Consider the following 14,355-nt stretch of genomic DNA (forward strand, 5'->3'; position numbering starts at 1 on the left):
AAAAAAAAAAAAAAAAAAAAAAAAAAAAAAAAAAAAAAAAAAAAAAAAAAAAAAAAAAAAAAAAGAGGAAGGGAAATATGGGAGAAAGGAAAAGCAAAAGGGAGAAACAAGCAAAGGGGACAAAGGAAGTATTTGGAATTTGCTTGTTGTAAGAATTTAAAGAAAAAATTTAAAGCTGAATTTGTTTGTTGTAAGAATTTAAAGAAAAAAATCATGGGGGTAAAAAAAGCACTTCAAATCGTGCCTGGAACATATTATTCAATGATTAATAACTCTTCTCCATTGAAAATATCTCTAACCCAGAAGATTTAAGCAAACCAAAAATCTAGGAGAGCAATCTCCTACTCTAAGCAAAATTGATTCCACAGGAGTTGAAGAAATGTAGTTCACACAGGCATTTCACATCTACGTCAAAGTCCTCTGCCTCATAGCCTCTCTCAGCCCAAACATCACATTTTCAATAAAAGCAGAAAAACTATTTCTTTCCAATTTTCCCTATTGTTCTCTTTTTCTAAGTTGGCTGCAAACTTTCTCCTAATGGCCCAGGAACAGCTGAGCAGCAGCTGGAAAGGCCATGGGAATCTGCAATGGGCAAATGAAAGTCAGAATAAAGAAGGATACAACAGGATTCTGGCAACTCTGTCCCAGAGTAGTGGAACTGACCTTAGACAAGGCACTTGCTAGTCTTGTCTGAGATACCTCAGACTGCCAGCATTGGAAGCCTAGCTTTGTCACTTACCTGCTGTATAACTTTCATAAGTTACATAGCTGCTCTGTTCCTCAGTTCCCTCAACTGTGAAACATTAACAATAACCCCCTCATAGGATTATTATAAGGATTAAATAAAGTCATTGTCAAGAACTTAAATAGTCACTGGCAGAGTAAGCACAATAAATTTTACCTATAATTATTTATTGTGTGTGTTTGTGTATATATGTGTAAATGTCATTAGCTGATGAAGATCTCTTGTGGCATGAACAAACCATGGTTTAATCAGTTAAACACTCTGGGGTTTGAATTCTGTCTGAGAATGCTTGTCTTCTTGAATTTCCTATTTCCTTCTTTTTAAAAAAGAAAAAAAAAAAAGGTAAAACAGCACTATTGTGAAGGGAGAATGGCAAACAAAGTTACTAAATTCTGCAAGAAAATTTTTGATCCCTGAAATCCTGAAAGACCCTTGGAACTTCACTCTGATGCAATCTTTGTCAGATGGAACTTGACTGAACAAGAAAGACTGACAGAAAAGCTAGGAGAAGACATGAGGGATACTTGTGGGAAACAGGTCTAAGAAAGGTTGGGTAAAAGAGACAATTCTGGAAAAACTGGAAAGGATTCAGAAAAATAGGACTAGGATCACTAACGTTAAATCATGTCCCATGTGCCAGGCATTATTTCAAGTGCTTTGTATGCATTAAGTTCATTTAATATTTTCATCCACCTTAGAAAATAGGTGCGTTATCATCCCCATTTTAAACATATGAAAACCAAGGCAGAGGGAGGTAATATAGTTTGTCCAACCGATCACAACTTTCAAAGGAGCTCTTCATTTAAAGGCTCAAGAAAATGGAAAATGTGGGGTTCGTTTAGACTTGGAAAGGGGAGTAATGAGGGTAAGGATGGGATGTGAGTTCATATCAAGAATTTATGATGATGTTTTTGAGGTTTTAAATTCCAAAAGTTTTTGTATAATTTTAGAAAACATTTCCTAAACTCTGATCTCTCTTTAATCTACCCCAACAAAGAAATAATCAGACTGTACTAGAAAATAAGTCATAAAAAGATATGCATCAATAAATTCTTTTGTTTGGGTGAAAAACAGTCCCAAGCTTGAGAGTATGTAGCTTTTCTGTCATAGTTGTAATATTTTTTTTTTTTGTAACTCAACCCTGTCTCTTTCCTCCAACTTGCCCTAATAACAAATATACTTCTAGCTGTAACTTAAAAAGGACATTAAAATAGTAATAGAAAAATAACACAAGAGTTTAGGGGCTGGTAATTGAAGATAATTCCTCCAACACTATAAACTCCTTGCTTACTTGGTTTATAACTAGGGAACTTATTATAGTTAATAACCATCATTTTTTTTTTAACTCCTCTTGTAAGTGCAAATTCAATCCAATTCTTCACTGGGACAGAGTAAAAAAAAAAAAATGCAAAGGCATTTGAAAAAGTTCACCCATTTAGATTTAATTACATACATAACTGGTGTCCTCCCAAGTGTGAAAATGCTATAACCAATAAATCAAACAATAAAATTTATCTGAGCAGAATAGATTTATATAGAAGATGCATGAGAAATCAAAACTCACTGACTTGTTTTGGGTATTTTTACTCAGAAAAGTTCTTAAATACAGAGCAAAATGCCTGCTCTTTGACTCTTGCCTTCTTTTGGACACTTAGGTCAGTCATTTTCCCTAGAGGGGAGTTTTTGCACAGTGACTTTGAAGTGAACAGGTTTCAATCTCAAAATCGTCTCTGTGTGTTAAGGGATCATTAGATCTGTGCTTGCATGTTAGATTTTAAGGATGTTGGATTTTAAGGACCATCTCATTTGTCTAGTACTGCTTCTTACATGCTTAATTAGTGACTACTAAGTGAAGCTTAATTCAGCAGGAAAATTATTTACATTATAGCTTCCTTGAAATACACACACAAGGAAGACTTTGCAAACTTCTGCAAAGCCAAAGGAGTGGGGAGACAGGGACATTCAGACTACCTAAATACCTTCCTAGGTAGTATCATTAAAAAAACCCACAAAATTCCCATTAGTAATAGTAATAGAATAAGCATTGCTAACAATTTTGAGCTTCATGAAGTGTATTTTTAAATGTACCTACTTTGAATTGAAATTTCTTGGGAGTGACAAACTTGGAATAAGAAAATGAGGGAGACAGGACGATTGCAATTTTTTGGGCATACCTTACCAGATGTAAATTGTTTGAGGGTATGGATTCACATGTTACTATTTGTAGTAAAATTAAATGGAAAAATCTTTCCCCTTTAATAAAACCTCGTGATAACAATACCTTAAAATACACTTCACAGCTGCTGGTCAACCATGTTTAAAGGCACAATTGGATCTCTGCTGACACTTTGCTGAGGAAAAGAGCCAATCAGCTGAACAACTTCCTTATTCATTGTGCTTTATGAAAATGAAAATGCAAAAGACCTTAGGATTTCAAAACCATCCACGGTTACAAGGAAGGAAATAAATGTATAACAGCAGGGGCTTTCACTTTATCATTAAATTATAATGCTTTATTTTTCTGTTGGCTAATTCAGACAGCAAAATGGCTCTCCCTTGAGTTGCCACAGTTAATTTCTTACCATACTTTCTGCATCACGTCATAAAGATAACTTTAAGTAATTTTGGTTAGACCGTGTTTTATTTGTTTGTTTGTTTTGGAGTTCTAGGATCTGACAGGAAAGCAGTGTGAAACAGACAAAGTTCAGAGTTACTCTCAGAGTGACTAAAGCAGGATCCATTTCCTAGTTCCCCCTAGCTGCAGATTTTAAAGTCTGGATCTAGCTCCTGCTCTTGTTTCTCTAAATATTTATCAGTTAACAATTACACATCTGCTCCAATGGCAACAAACGTGGCTGAAGGAATAATGCTTTTCTCCCCGCCAAATATGCAAAATAATGCAAGTCCATCTGAAGTTTTTTGAATCAATTATCAGACTCATGTCTCCCTATTTTAACACCCATTTTATTAAACATATCAGAAAGTGACGTCAGTATGCTCTCTTTCTCCTTGCTTGCTTTCTATTGTTTCCCACTCGTTTGGTTCTTTCCAGTAAGTTTCTCTAGTGAGTATTTTGCTCTCTTATCATACATGCCGGCTATACTGAAGTTAATAGAACTGCTTAGTAAAGTCCTCCGAATCCTGGTATAAGAGTCCTTTCACACAGAAGAGAATTCCTTTCACTTGGAAATATTTTAAGAAATAAATTTTTGAAGTATGGTCTGATATGATTTAGATCATATTTGATCAGGGCACTAAACCAAAACCTGCATTTTGCATGCCTTTTATTTTTATATTTGCAAAGGGCTCTTTACACAAGTTTACTTGACCTTTTAGGCTTTAAATAAATGTAGCTTTTGCAAACCTGAGTCAAAGCAGGAAATGTAAGTTGTACTCACCTTAGTATATTGAATCTTCAAATCGGTGAGTAGCGCAGGTAGGTCTGGCACACTGGAGGATGACATTTCTGATGCGGCTCCTGGAACACAGGTGACTGGCTCAGCAATTAGGTTCTGATAGAGCACTTGGCTTTATTTGTTCCTTTTTATCCGCACGGGCTAAAGTTTATTTGCATACTCGGATACGATTGGATGAACAAACTCAGAGGAAAAAAAGAAAACGACACTACTTATTTGTAACACCTAGGGCAGGAAGCCTTTGACTTTAAACTTAAATCCTTAAGAAACCAGTGTTACAGCATCGAAGTTGCATCTGGAGACAGTGTACTATTTGCAGATGAATTAATTTACAAAGCCGAAACCTGTGATAAGGGTATGCAGCAGCTGCTCTGGCCACTGAGGCCAGTTATTATTTTTTTGACTTTTTATGCTTTTTAATGCTACTATGTAACTTTCTGTTCTCTGACAGATTTGGAATCAGAGAATTTGAGGATTGAAAAGAGTTTAAAAGGGCACCTGTTCTCAGTAGAAGCTGGTGAGGAGAGAATCCTGGCCAGGTGTCTTCAGTAAAAGGCTTTCAGGAAATCAGTCCATCTCCCAGAAAATCAGGGTGCTATTTGGGGAAGAAAGGCCTTCTATCTACACCATACACTAAGTTAGTTTTAAAATATCACGTTTATTTTCAGTGCTGGGTAAGTAGACCTACTATGATTTCAGATGCCCTAAATTATTTTCTATATGTGAACAGAAAAGCCAGCAGGACTTTTAGGGAATTCGGAACACACTGTCACACACAATCACCACAATTAGAAATATGGCAATATCATCTATTAAAACTCATTTAAAATGAAAGTAACCCTGGTTTTGGAAGTTGTCTGTATTTATGAATATAGGCAATGTACAAAGTATAAATTTAAGCAGGGCTTCAAAATAATTCAAGTTCTTAAATTCATGTTTAGCTGAAGGACAATCTGTTAAACAGTGTTACTCCCATTTTAAGTACAATACTTTATTGTGTTGTAGCTCTAGCAAACGTTACAATAGGAACAAGATAGAATACTTTGGATACTCTGATTGTGAAGAATTAACTGATACATTTTCCTAATGAAACTTGCCAGTTCCCTTGAATATGGGACTCACAAATGCGACTTACTGAAAATTTCTAAAAAGTTTGCCCAAATCAGGTGCATCACTTCTTTCCCTTTCTACCCTCATTTGATATCTCTAGAGACACAGAGAGGGTGAATAGCTTGCTTATGGTCACAGATCTATTAGTGCAAGACCAGAATGTCATTTCAGGCCAGTCTGACTCCCAAACCTGGACTCTTATTTCTGTTCATTATTTTTGCCCTCTATCCACAAGAGAACTCCTATATGGGATCAAGAGTCAACTGGTTTGGTTTTCTCAGTGAATAGTCACCCTTATAGGCATTTAAGCCTAAGTTTTTACTCATCTAAGATAAGGGTTGGCAAACTTTTTCTGTAAATATTTTCAGCCTCTGGGCTGGATGGTTTGTGATATAATTTACTTGATTCTGCTTAAAAGAAACTGTAGACAGTAGGTAAATTAATGGGTGTAGTTGTTTTCCTATAGAACTTTACAAAAACAGAAGGCCGGCTAGATTTGGTGCACGGGGCCAACTCCCTAGATTCTAAGGCAGTATCATTCCCAATGCCTTTGACTCCTCTGTGTCTCATGCTTGAAGACCAGATAGAAAATTCTGTGTTCTTTCAACATTTCTCTATTTCTTTCTTTTTGGAAAATCTAATTGTTTTCTCTCTCAAAAATGTGTTTTGAGTTAAATGCACAATTACACAACAGCTGTTACATAACTTGAGTGTGGTGCTCCAGCCATGCCCAAACAGCTGTGTTTTGCTGCTTCCTTCTCCCAGAGTCACAGTTGTTTGTGGATTCAAATACTTATTTATTTGATGTCCAGGCGTTGAAAGCTCAAGGCTTCATAACACACTTGGCTTGTCATCTCATTTCTTATATGATCATTTTCAAATGTATTTTACTGGATAATTATGTAAGAACAATCCCTTTATTCCAGGCATTACTGAATGCAGGCAAAAGGAGTTGCTTTGGAGACAGGTTACCACACCTGCCCATTTAATTTCAGCAAATATTTACTAAGTATCATTTATGCATCTGTAATTCTTCAGCCCTCACCTCACTTGAGCAGATCTTTTCTGCCTAGAAACCACAGGGCCTGAGACTTATATTTTTGAGGTAAGCATCATCCTGCCCCAAGAGCTTATTTTGTAGGATAGCATATTTCTGGGAGTGGCTGCGTATGAGTAAAATATTTCATTAGACTTCTATCCCTTACAGAGGAAAAATGGCTTTAGTGAGAACCTAGGGGCCACGGTTGCACATTTTAGGGCTGGACCCAGAGTTGTACATTTTTATTATATGCCAGGACTCTGCAGCAGAGGAGAAGCTGGTCCTCTAACTTGAGGGTAATAGACAAAGGATGTTCAGTCTTCTTTTTCCTTCTTAGGAACAAACAAAATCACACACACACAAACACACACGGCACACACACATGAACACAGAGAGAGAAACAAGAAATATAAGAGGATAGTTTATTTATCACTTGAATGTGACTTCTCTAGCCCTTTGTGAAAGCTTTAATTATACCAACAAACATATAGATTATGACTTCAACCATTCTTGAAACTACTCTCTCATTTTACAACAAACATCTCCATAACTTCATCTAATCCTCAGTTCCTGAAAAGATAAAAGGAGCCTAATCTGCCACCCACATGAGTGCTTGAAATAAAAAAAAAAAATTGTTGAAAAAGTCATATGATGAATTAAAATAGCTTCTGCAATGGACTGAATGTTTTTGTCCAGTCACAATGCATATGTTGAAATCCTAACCCCCAATGTGATGGTATTAGGAAATAAGGCCTTTGGGAGGTATATTAGTCAATTATCATGCTGTTAATAAAGACATGCCTGAGACTGGGTAATTCATAAAGGAAAGAGGTTTAATTGACTCACAGCTAAGGCTGGGGAGGCCTCAGAAAACTTATAATCATGGCAGAAGGGGAAGCAAACACATCCTTCTTCACATGACAGCCGCAAGGAGAAGTGCTCAGCAAAAGTGGGGAAAAGCCCCTTATTAAACCATCAGATCTTATAAAAAGACTATCATGACAACAGCATGAGGGCAAGCCTCCTGTCATGATTAAATTACCTCCCAGCAGGTCCCTCCCATGACATGTGGGGATAATGGGAACTACAATTCAGGTGGAGATTTGGGTGGGGACACAGAACCAAACCATATTAGGAGGTAATGAGATTATGAAGGTAGGACCCTCATGAATGGTATCAGTGCTTTTATAAAAGGGACTCCAGAGAGATCTCTCGCTGTTGTTGCCAAGTGAGGATGCAATGAGAAGCTGGCAATCTGCAACCCAGGAGAGGGCTCTTACCAGAACCCAACCATGCTGCCACCCTCATTTCAGACTTCAAGCTTCCAGAACTGTGAGAAATTAATGGCTGTTGCTTATATATCACCTAGTCTATAGTATTTTTGTTATAGCAGCCTGAATGAACTAAGACTGCTTCTTTTCCTAATTCCTGATTTCAAAATCCTGGAACCATTTATTGAAGGTGAATCTCTCCTACTCCAGTTATATGAATACTCCCCTAACTATTCTCTGTTGCCTTAGCATGTCTGCATGTGTCTCTGCCTGTTGATCGACCTAGCAAGCAAACTATCCCTATGATTTTGATTAGTACATTTTTAGCAGATATCACATTGCTTTTATGCTTATTTGAGTTTTCATAATTTGGGAAAAGTGAATCTTGTACGTAGTGAGAGTGTTTGTGCTTAGTTGGCAAGTCGATGTTAAAAATGGAAGTGGAAGGCAGAATTTAAGTATATGAACATACGTATTTGTCAGCTAATTTCATTTCACATGCCAGTCTTCTTTAATTAGAATTTCCTCACCTCTGATTTCTTCTGCTCTTTACATATCCCTTTATTGCTTTTCTCCTTGGCTTGTGTTACGGAGATAGGAGAGATGCCCCTCTTATCTGGTCTAACCAGACACTAACTGATTAGTCAGGTCAATAAAACAGTACATTAAAACCTCTGTAAGATAATTATTTGGGTTTAAATATGTTTTTGCTAAACCTTATGGGTTGAGGCCATTTCTGGGAACTGGATTTGCTGCTTGGAATTTGAAATAATCTTGGATAAATAGTGCTCATAGTGTTTTGTCTGCAGTTTCCAGTTTGTTTCTTTAATGTGGAGAGAGAAAGACATGAAAGACATCAATGAGTCAATCCAAAGGTAGACTACTTTGAGATCTCCACATTTTTTTCCTTTTTTTTTTTACAATTCTCATGCAGATTATCCAAAAATGTATTTATAAATTTGACAATATTGTTTGTAATGTATTCAGTTTAGTTTTCATATAAATAACTTTTCTTACCACCTGTGCCCTGGCAATTAATCAATATTTTAAGTAAGATGTTTTGATGCTGGTTTGAAGCTGTTAAAGGGGACCAAAACCCAAGGAATTAAAAAAAAATAAAGCTCTATAAACTGGAAAAGATGACAATGGATTCTTTCCTACAATCTCTGGAGAGAGCCTGACATGTCCACTCCTTTGATATTGACCAGTGAAACTGATTTCAGATCTCTAAAATTGTTGTTTTAAACCACCAAGTTTATAATTGTTACAGCAGCCATCGGAAATTAATGCACTAATCAATGAAAGTTCAAGTTCATAGATGCCAAAATGTATATGTTATCATTGATCATTCACCAATCATTCTTCATGTCATTCAGGTTTATTGATACTATCTAAATATTATCATTTAAAGATAAGCTTTCTATCTGTACCTTACAATGAAAAACTAATCAGTTGTTTTATCTATCTATACATCTTTTTTGTAAAGATGGGGAAAAGGTTTATTTGGCTTATGTTTCTGCAGGCTGCATAAGCATGGCACCAGCATCTGCTCAGCTTCTGAAGATTTTACTCATGGCAAAAGACAAAGAGGGAGCAGATACATCACACAGAGAGAGAGGGAGCAAGAGAGAAGGGGAAAGTGTCAGATTTTTACATAACCAGCTCTCCTGTAAATTTATTATCATGGGGAGGGCACCAAGTCATTCATGAGGAATCCACCTGCATGACACAAACACCTTCTGCTAGGCCCCAACTTCAACACTGGAGAGTACATTTCAGCATGAGATTTACAGGTGACAAACATCCATACTATATTATTCTGCCCCAGGTCCCCCAAATCTTATATTCTTCTCACATTGCAAAATACAATCATTCCTTTCCAATAATCCTCCAAAATCTTAGCTTGTTCCAGCATCAACTTAAAAGTTCAAAGTCTAAAGTCTCATCTGATACTCAAAGCAAGTTCCTTTCCCCTGTGAGTCTCTAAAATAAAAAAATAAATAAAAAATAAAAACTTATTCACTTGCAATATACAATGGTAGTACAAGCATTTGGTAAACATTCCCATTCCAAAAGGGGCAAATTGGCCAAAAGAAAGGGGCAATGGGACTGACTCAAGTCCAAAATACATCAGAGTAGACATTAAACCTTAAAGTTCGAACATAATCCTTGACTCCAGGCTCTGTATTCTGGTGTGAGGAGTGTAGTCCTGAGGCCTCTGGAACACCTATCCCCATGACTTTCCTGGGCACCACCCACATGGCTGTTCTCAAGGGCTGGAGTTGAATGCCTGCAGCATTTCCAGGCTCAGTTACAGGCTGCTGGTGGCTCTCCCATTCTGGGCCTAGAGGGCCGTAGCCCTATTCCCACAGCTCCACTCAATGCCCTGGTGAGGACTCTCTATAGGGGCTCTAACCCCACATTTCCACTTAGCAATGCTCTAGTAGAAGTTCTCTGTGGGCGCTCCGTCCCTGCAGCAGGTTCCTGCCCAGGCATCAAGGCTTTCTATTACATCCTCTGAAATCTAGCTGGGAGTTGCCAAGTCTCTTTTACTCTTGCATTCTGAATACCTGCAGATTTAACGTTGCATGGAAGCCACTGAGCCTTATGGCTTTCATCGTCTGAAGCAGTGGCCAGAGCAGTATCTAAGGCTCTTTGAGCCAGAAAGTTCTGGTATAGGTAGCAATATCCCAGGGCTGAGCAGGGTAGCAGAGTCCTAGATCTGATCCCGAGAACCACTCTTTCTTCCTAAGCCTCTGGGCCTGTGATGGGAGGGCTTTGAAATAGCTTGAGGCCTTTCTCTCATTGCCTTGAATATTAACACCTGGCTCCCTTTTAGTTATGCAGATCTCTCTAGCAAGTAGTTGTTCCTCCACCCGATTGGATTCTTCTCCAGAAAATGCTCTTTCCTTCTTTACCGCATGTCCAGGCTGAAAATTTTCTGAATTTTTATACTTTGCTTTGCTTTTAATTACAAGTTATGACTAAGTTTTTCCTGTGCTCCCAAATCTGATCATAGGTTGTTAGAAGCAGCCATGCCACATCTTAAGTGCTTTGCTTGCTTAGAAATTTTTCCTGCCAGATACTAAGTCATTACACATAAGTTTAAACTTCCATAAATCCCTAGGGCATGGACACAATGCAGCCAGGTTCTTTGCTAGGGTATAACAAAGGTGACCTTTGCTCAGTTTCCAATAAATTCCTTATTTTTATCTGAGATCTCATCAGCCTGGTCTTCATTGTCCATATTTCTATCAGCATTTTGATCACAATTGCTTAGCCGGTTTCCAAGAGGTTCCAAACTGTCTCTCATCTTTCTGTTCTCTTCTGAGCAGCCCCTCCCTCACAAACTCTTCCAATTTCTTCCTGTTACCCAGTTCCAAAGCTGCTCACATTTCCAAGTATGTTTTTAGAAATGCCTCACTCCTTAGTACCAATTTTTGATGTTAATCCATTTTGTGTTGCTATAAAGAAACATCTGAGACTAGATAATTCATAATTTTTTTAAAAGAGGTTTATTTGCCTGACAATTCTGCAGGCTGTACAAGCATGGCACCAGCATCTGCTTTGCTTCTGCTGAAGCCTCAGAAAGCTTTTACTCATGGCAGAAGGCAAAGAAGGAGCAGGTATGTTATACGGTGAGAGAGGGAGAAAGAGTTACATTTTAAAAACCTTCCGGTTTCGGTTGCATTATAAATATTCATTATATTGCAAAAGTATTGTGTAATAAGTAATGATTTCTGTGAAAGCTATTGCTTTTTAAAGTAATTATTGTATTTGGAGAATATAAAACTTTTGGTTTGCATTTGTTTGCTTGAATTTGTTCTCACATTTTAAAGTTACACATATATATCCAGATCTATGACCACAATCCAAATTTATCTTCCAGGCCCTGGCTTTACATTTCAACTGCTTGTCAGATAACTAAGCTAAATGCCACACCTCATCATGTAGCTGGGTTTGCAAACCTGAGAGCCTGCATATTTGTTTTATGTGGACTGTACAATGCTGTACAAATTAGAAACATTTAAATAAAATTCCAGATTTTAACTTCTTAAATGTCAGAATACATGAAGAATCGTTTTAGTTTGTCTGCCATCCATTAAAATCACCTGGGTAATGCAAAACAACAAAAGTAAATGATTCTGATTATGTAGGAGTAGTTTGAACCCAGGTGTGTTTAATGTGCCTTAGGTAATTCTAATGTGTGGTCAGCTGTCAGAACCACTGAAGCAGCTTTGGGTTCCATTTCCTCATAGCACAACCACGAAGCTGAGTGGTAAAGGTTGTCAAAGTTAGAGCTGCTTTTGAACACTCTGTCATTGTCCTGTTCTACGTTATAGTTGTCTGTTATAAGCTTTTGTTACGCCTTGATTTATAGCACCTAAATGAGTCATAACATCTACATCCACTGGAAACCTTTTAGAAATGCAGTCTCTCACCCCATCTTATACATACTGAATCAGAAACTCTGGGGTGGGGCCCAGCAATTCGTGGTGTGTATAACAGGCCCTCCTGGTGATTCTGATTCATGCTCAAGTTTGAGAACAACTGCACTCCAACACAGACCTCCACCTGTCTCTATTATTTATTCTTGTCTGCTTTCACTTAAGTTACTACCTTGTCTTTTATAAGACCCCTAAAGAAACTCATTATCATTTTTGCAAACATAATCTTTTCTTGAATTTCCTGTCTCTGATTATGACAAAACAACACCAACCAAACATCAGGCATTGGCAATTTCTTGACTTTTCTTCTAGTAAAATATTAATTTTATTTAATGAAACAAATTAACACCTTCACCTTTCTAGTGTCCTATTTTAGATTTAGGTTTTAAACAGCATATAGCTGGACTGCATTTTAATCCAATCTATCTTTAGTATTTATGTATTTAGTATTTAATATGTATATATATTTAGTCCTTTATTTATACCTATTGTAATTACTGATGTACTTCGTGCTTTCTCTTTGTCTTTAGATCAGTTAGGATTAAATTTGGCTGCCTCTGATGGAAAAACTCCCCCAAAAAAATTCAAGGTGGGAATGGAGTCTTCTGTAACATAAACAGGTTGTAAGCAGGTTGTCCACGGCAGCCATGGGGGCAGAATGGAAAGACAGAGGCTGCTTCCAGCTTACTGCTCTAGCATCCCTAAAGTATGACTCTTTGCCTTCTGATAAGAGAAGACTGCTAGAACTCCAACAATTACATTTAAATTCCAGGATTCAGAAGAAAGTGACAAAAGTCTAGGGTCCATCTACATTTTGAGGAAGTTTCCCTGAAGCTTGGAGCTCTTTGACTGTAGCTTAGTCTCATGTCCATACCTAGCTATGAGGGAAAATAAAGATTGTAAGATTCTTCTATGATTTTGGGAGGCCAGGTGGGCAGATCATTTGAAGTCAGGAGTTTGAGACCAGCCTGGCCAACATGGTGAAACTCCATCTCTATTAAAAATACTGGGTGTAATGGCACGCACCTGTAGTCTCAGCTAGTTGGGAGGCTGAGGCAGGAGAATTGTCTGAACCTGGGAGGCACACATTGCAGTGAGCTGACATTATGTCGCTGCATTTCAGTCTGGGCAACAGAGTGAGACTCCATCTCAAGTAATAATAATATAATAATAGTAGTAGTAGTAATTTATTTATCCCTCCTTTTCCACTTCTGTTCTTGTTTGGAAGAAATGCTTTCTATTTTTACTTGTTAACCTAAAAATTTTAACACACTAATCTGTCAATTTAATTACCATTTCTTTCTTGTAAAGAATTCAGAGATTTTGAACACTCTGTCATTGCCCTATTCTACATGTTATAGTTGTCCGTTATAACTTTTTGTTCCACCTTGATTTATAGCACCCAAAGGAGTCATAATTATATCATCATTATTTTATTCACTCAATTCCTATTTTACTTTACCTCTTTTTAAATTTTCTTTACCTATTATTTATTATTTTATCTCAGTATTTCCTTCTGGGTTTAATTTCACTCTTTGAGAGTCTGTTAGAGGTTCATATTCTTGATCAGTCTTATCACGAGATTGTGAACTTTGTTAGTTTTCCAAAGAATTTTGGGCTTGACACTCTACTATGTTTGTTTGTTTTTATTAATTTCTGTTCTTATTGTTATCATCATTCTACTTTCTTTAGATTGTTTTGATGTCCCTTCTCTAACTTCTTGATATGTAGATAATTTAATTTTCTAGCTTTATTTTTTTTTCATTTAAAGCCCTAAATTTTCCCCAAGCATGTCTTTGGTAGCATCCATAAGTTTCTGTATAGCATTTTCTCTTTCACTCAATTCAAAATACTTTTTAATTCCCATTATGATCTTTTCCTTGATTCATGGGTTATTTTGATTTGCACTTTAAAATTTCTCTATTGGTTAGTAATAAACAATCTCAAAATCTTTGTAGCTTACAAGAGCAAGGCTGCTTTTTATGTGCTTACAAGTTTAGAGTAAATAAATAAATAGACACACACACAAATTTGACATATATATCTCATTTATCTCTTCTTTAATTTTTAAGTTTTTTTTGGTATTTTTTATATTTTGTATAAGTTATGTACTTGAATTGGATCTTTCTAAGTTTTTCCAGATCTACTGAGGTATATTTGATGAATAAAAATTGTATACATTAAAGGTATACAGCTTTAAAATTTGATATATGTATACATTGTAAAAGGATTACTAGTACAAACTACCATATCATTTCTCATAGTTATGATTATGATTCTTTGTTGTATTAGTTTGGAATTATATATTATCTTTACTATTATTTTT

General features: G+C 36.6%; 1 protein-coding gene across 4 annotated transcripts in view; it reads right to left on the bottom strand.

Moving 5' to 3' along the window:
• ALDH1A1 (aldehyde dehydrogenase 1 family member A1) overlaps positions 1 to 14,355 on the bottom strand; it is a 166,631-nt gene that overhangs the window by 45,117 nt on the left and 107,159 nt on the right. For 2 of the 4 annotated variants that reach the window (XM_037730603.1, XM_037730604.1), the window contains one exon: positions 4,144 to 4,223. The exons of 1 other annotated variant lie outside the window; for it this stretch is intronic. In XM_037730603.1, coding sequence (XP_037586531.1) covers positions 4,144 to 4,209 — 66 coding nt within the window. In that variant the 5' untranslated portion in view covers positions 4,210 to 4,223. Of the gene's footprint in view, positions 1 to 4,143; positions 4,345 to 14,355 lie in introns of all 4 variants that reach the window. One more of the 4 variants, XM_017506398.2, reaches the window with a different exon arrangement.

This window comes from Cebus imitator, unplaced genomic scaffold (genome assembly GCF_001604975.1).
Source record: "Cebus imitator isolate Cc_AM_T3 unplaced genomic scaffold, Cebus_imitator-1.0 Scaffold355, whole genome shotgun sequence".
NCBI classification, from domain to species: domain Eukaryota; kingdom Metazoa; phylum Chordata; class Mammalia; order Primates; family Cebidae; genus Cebus; species Cebus imitator.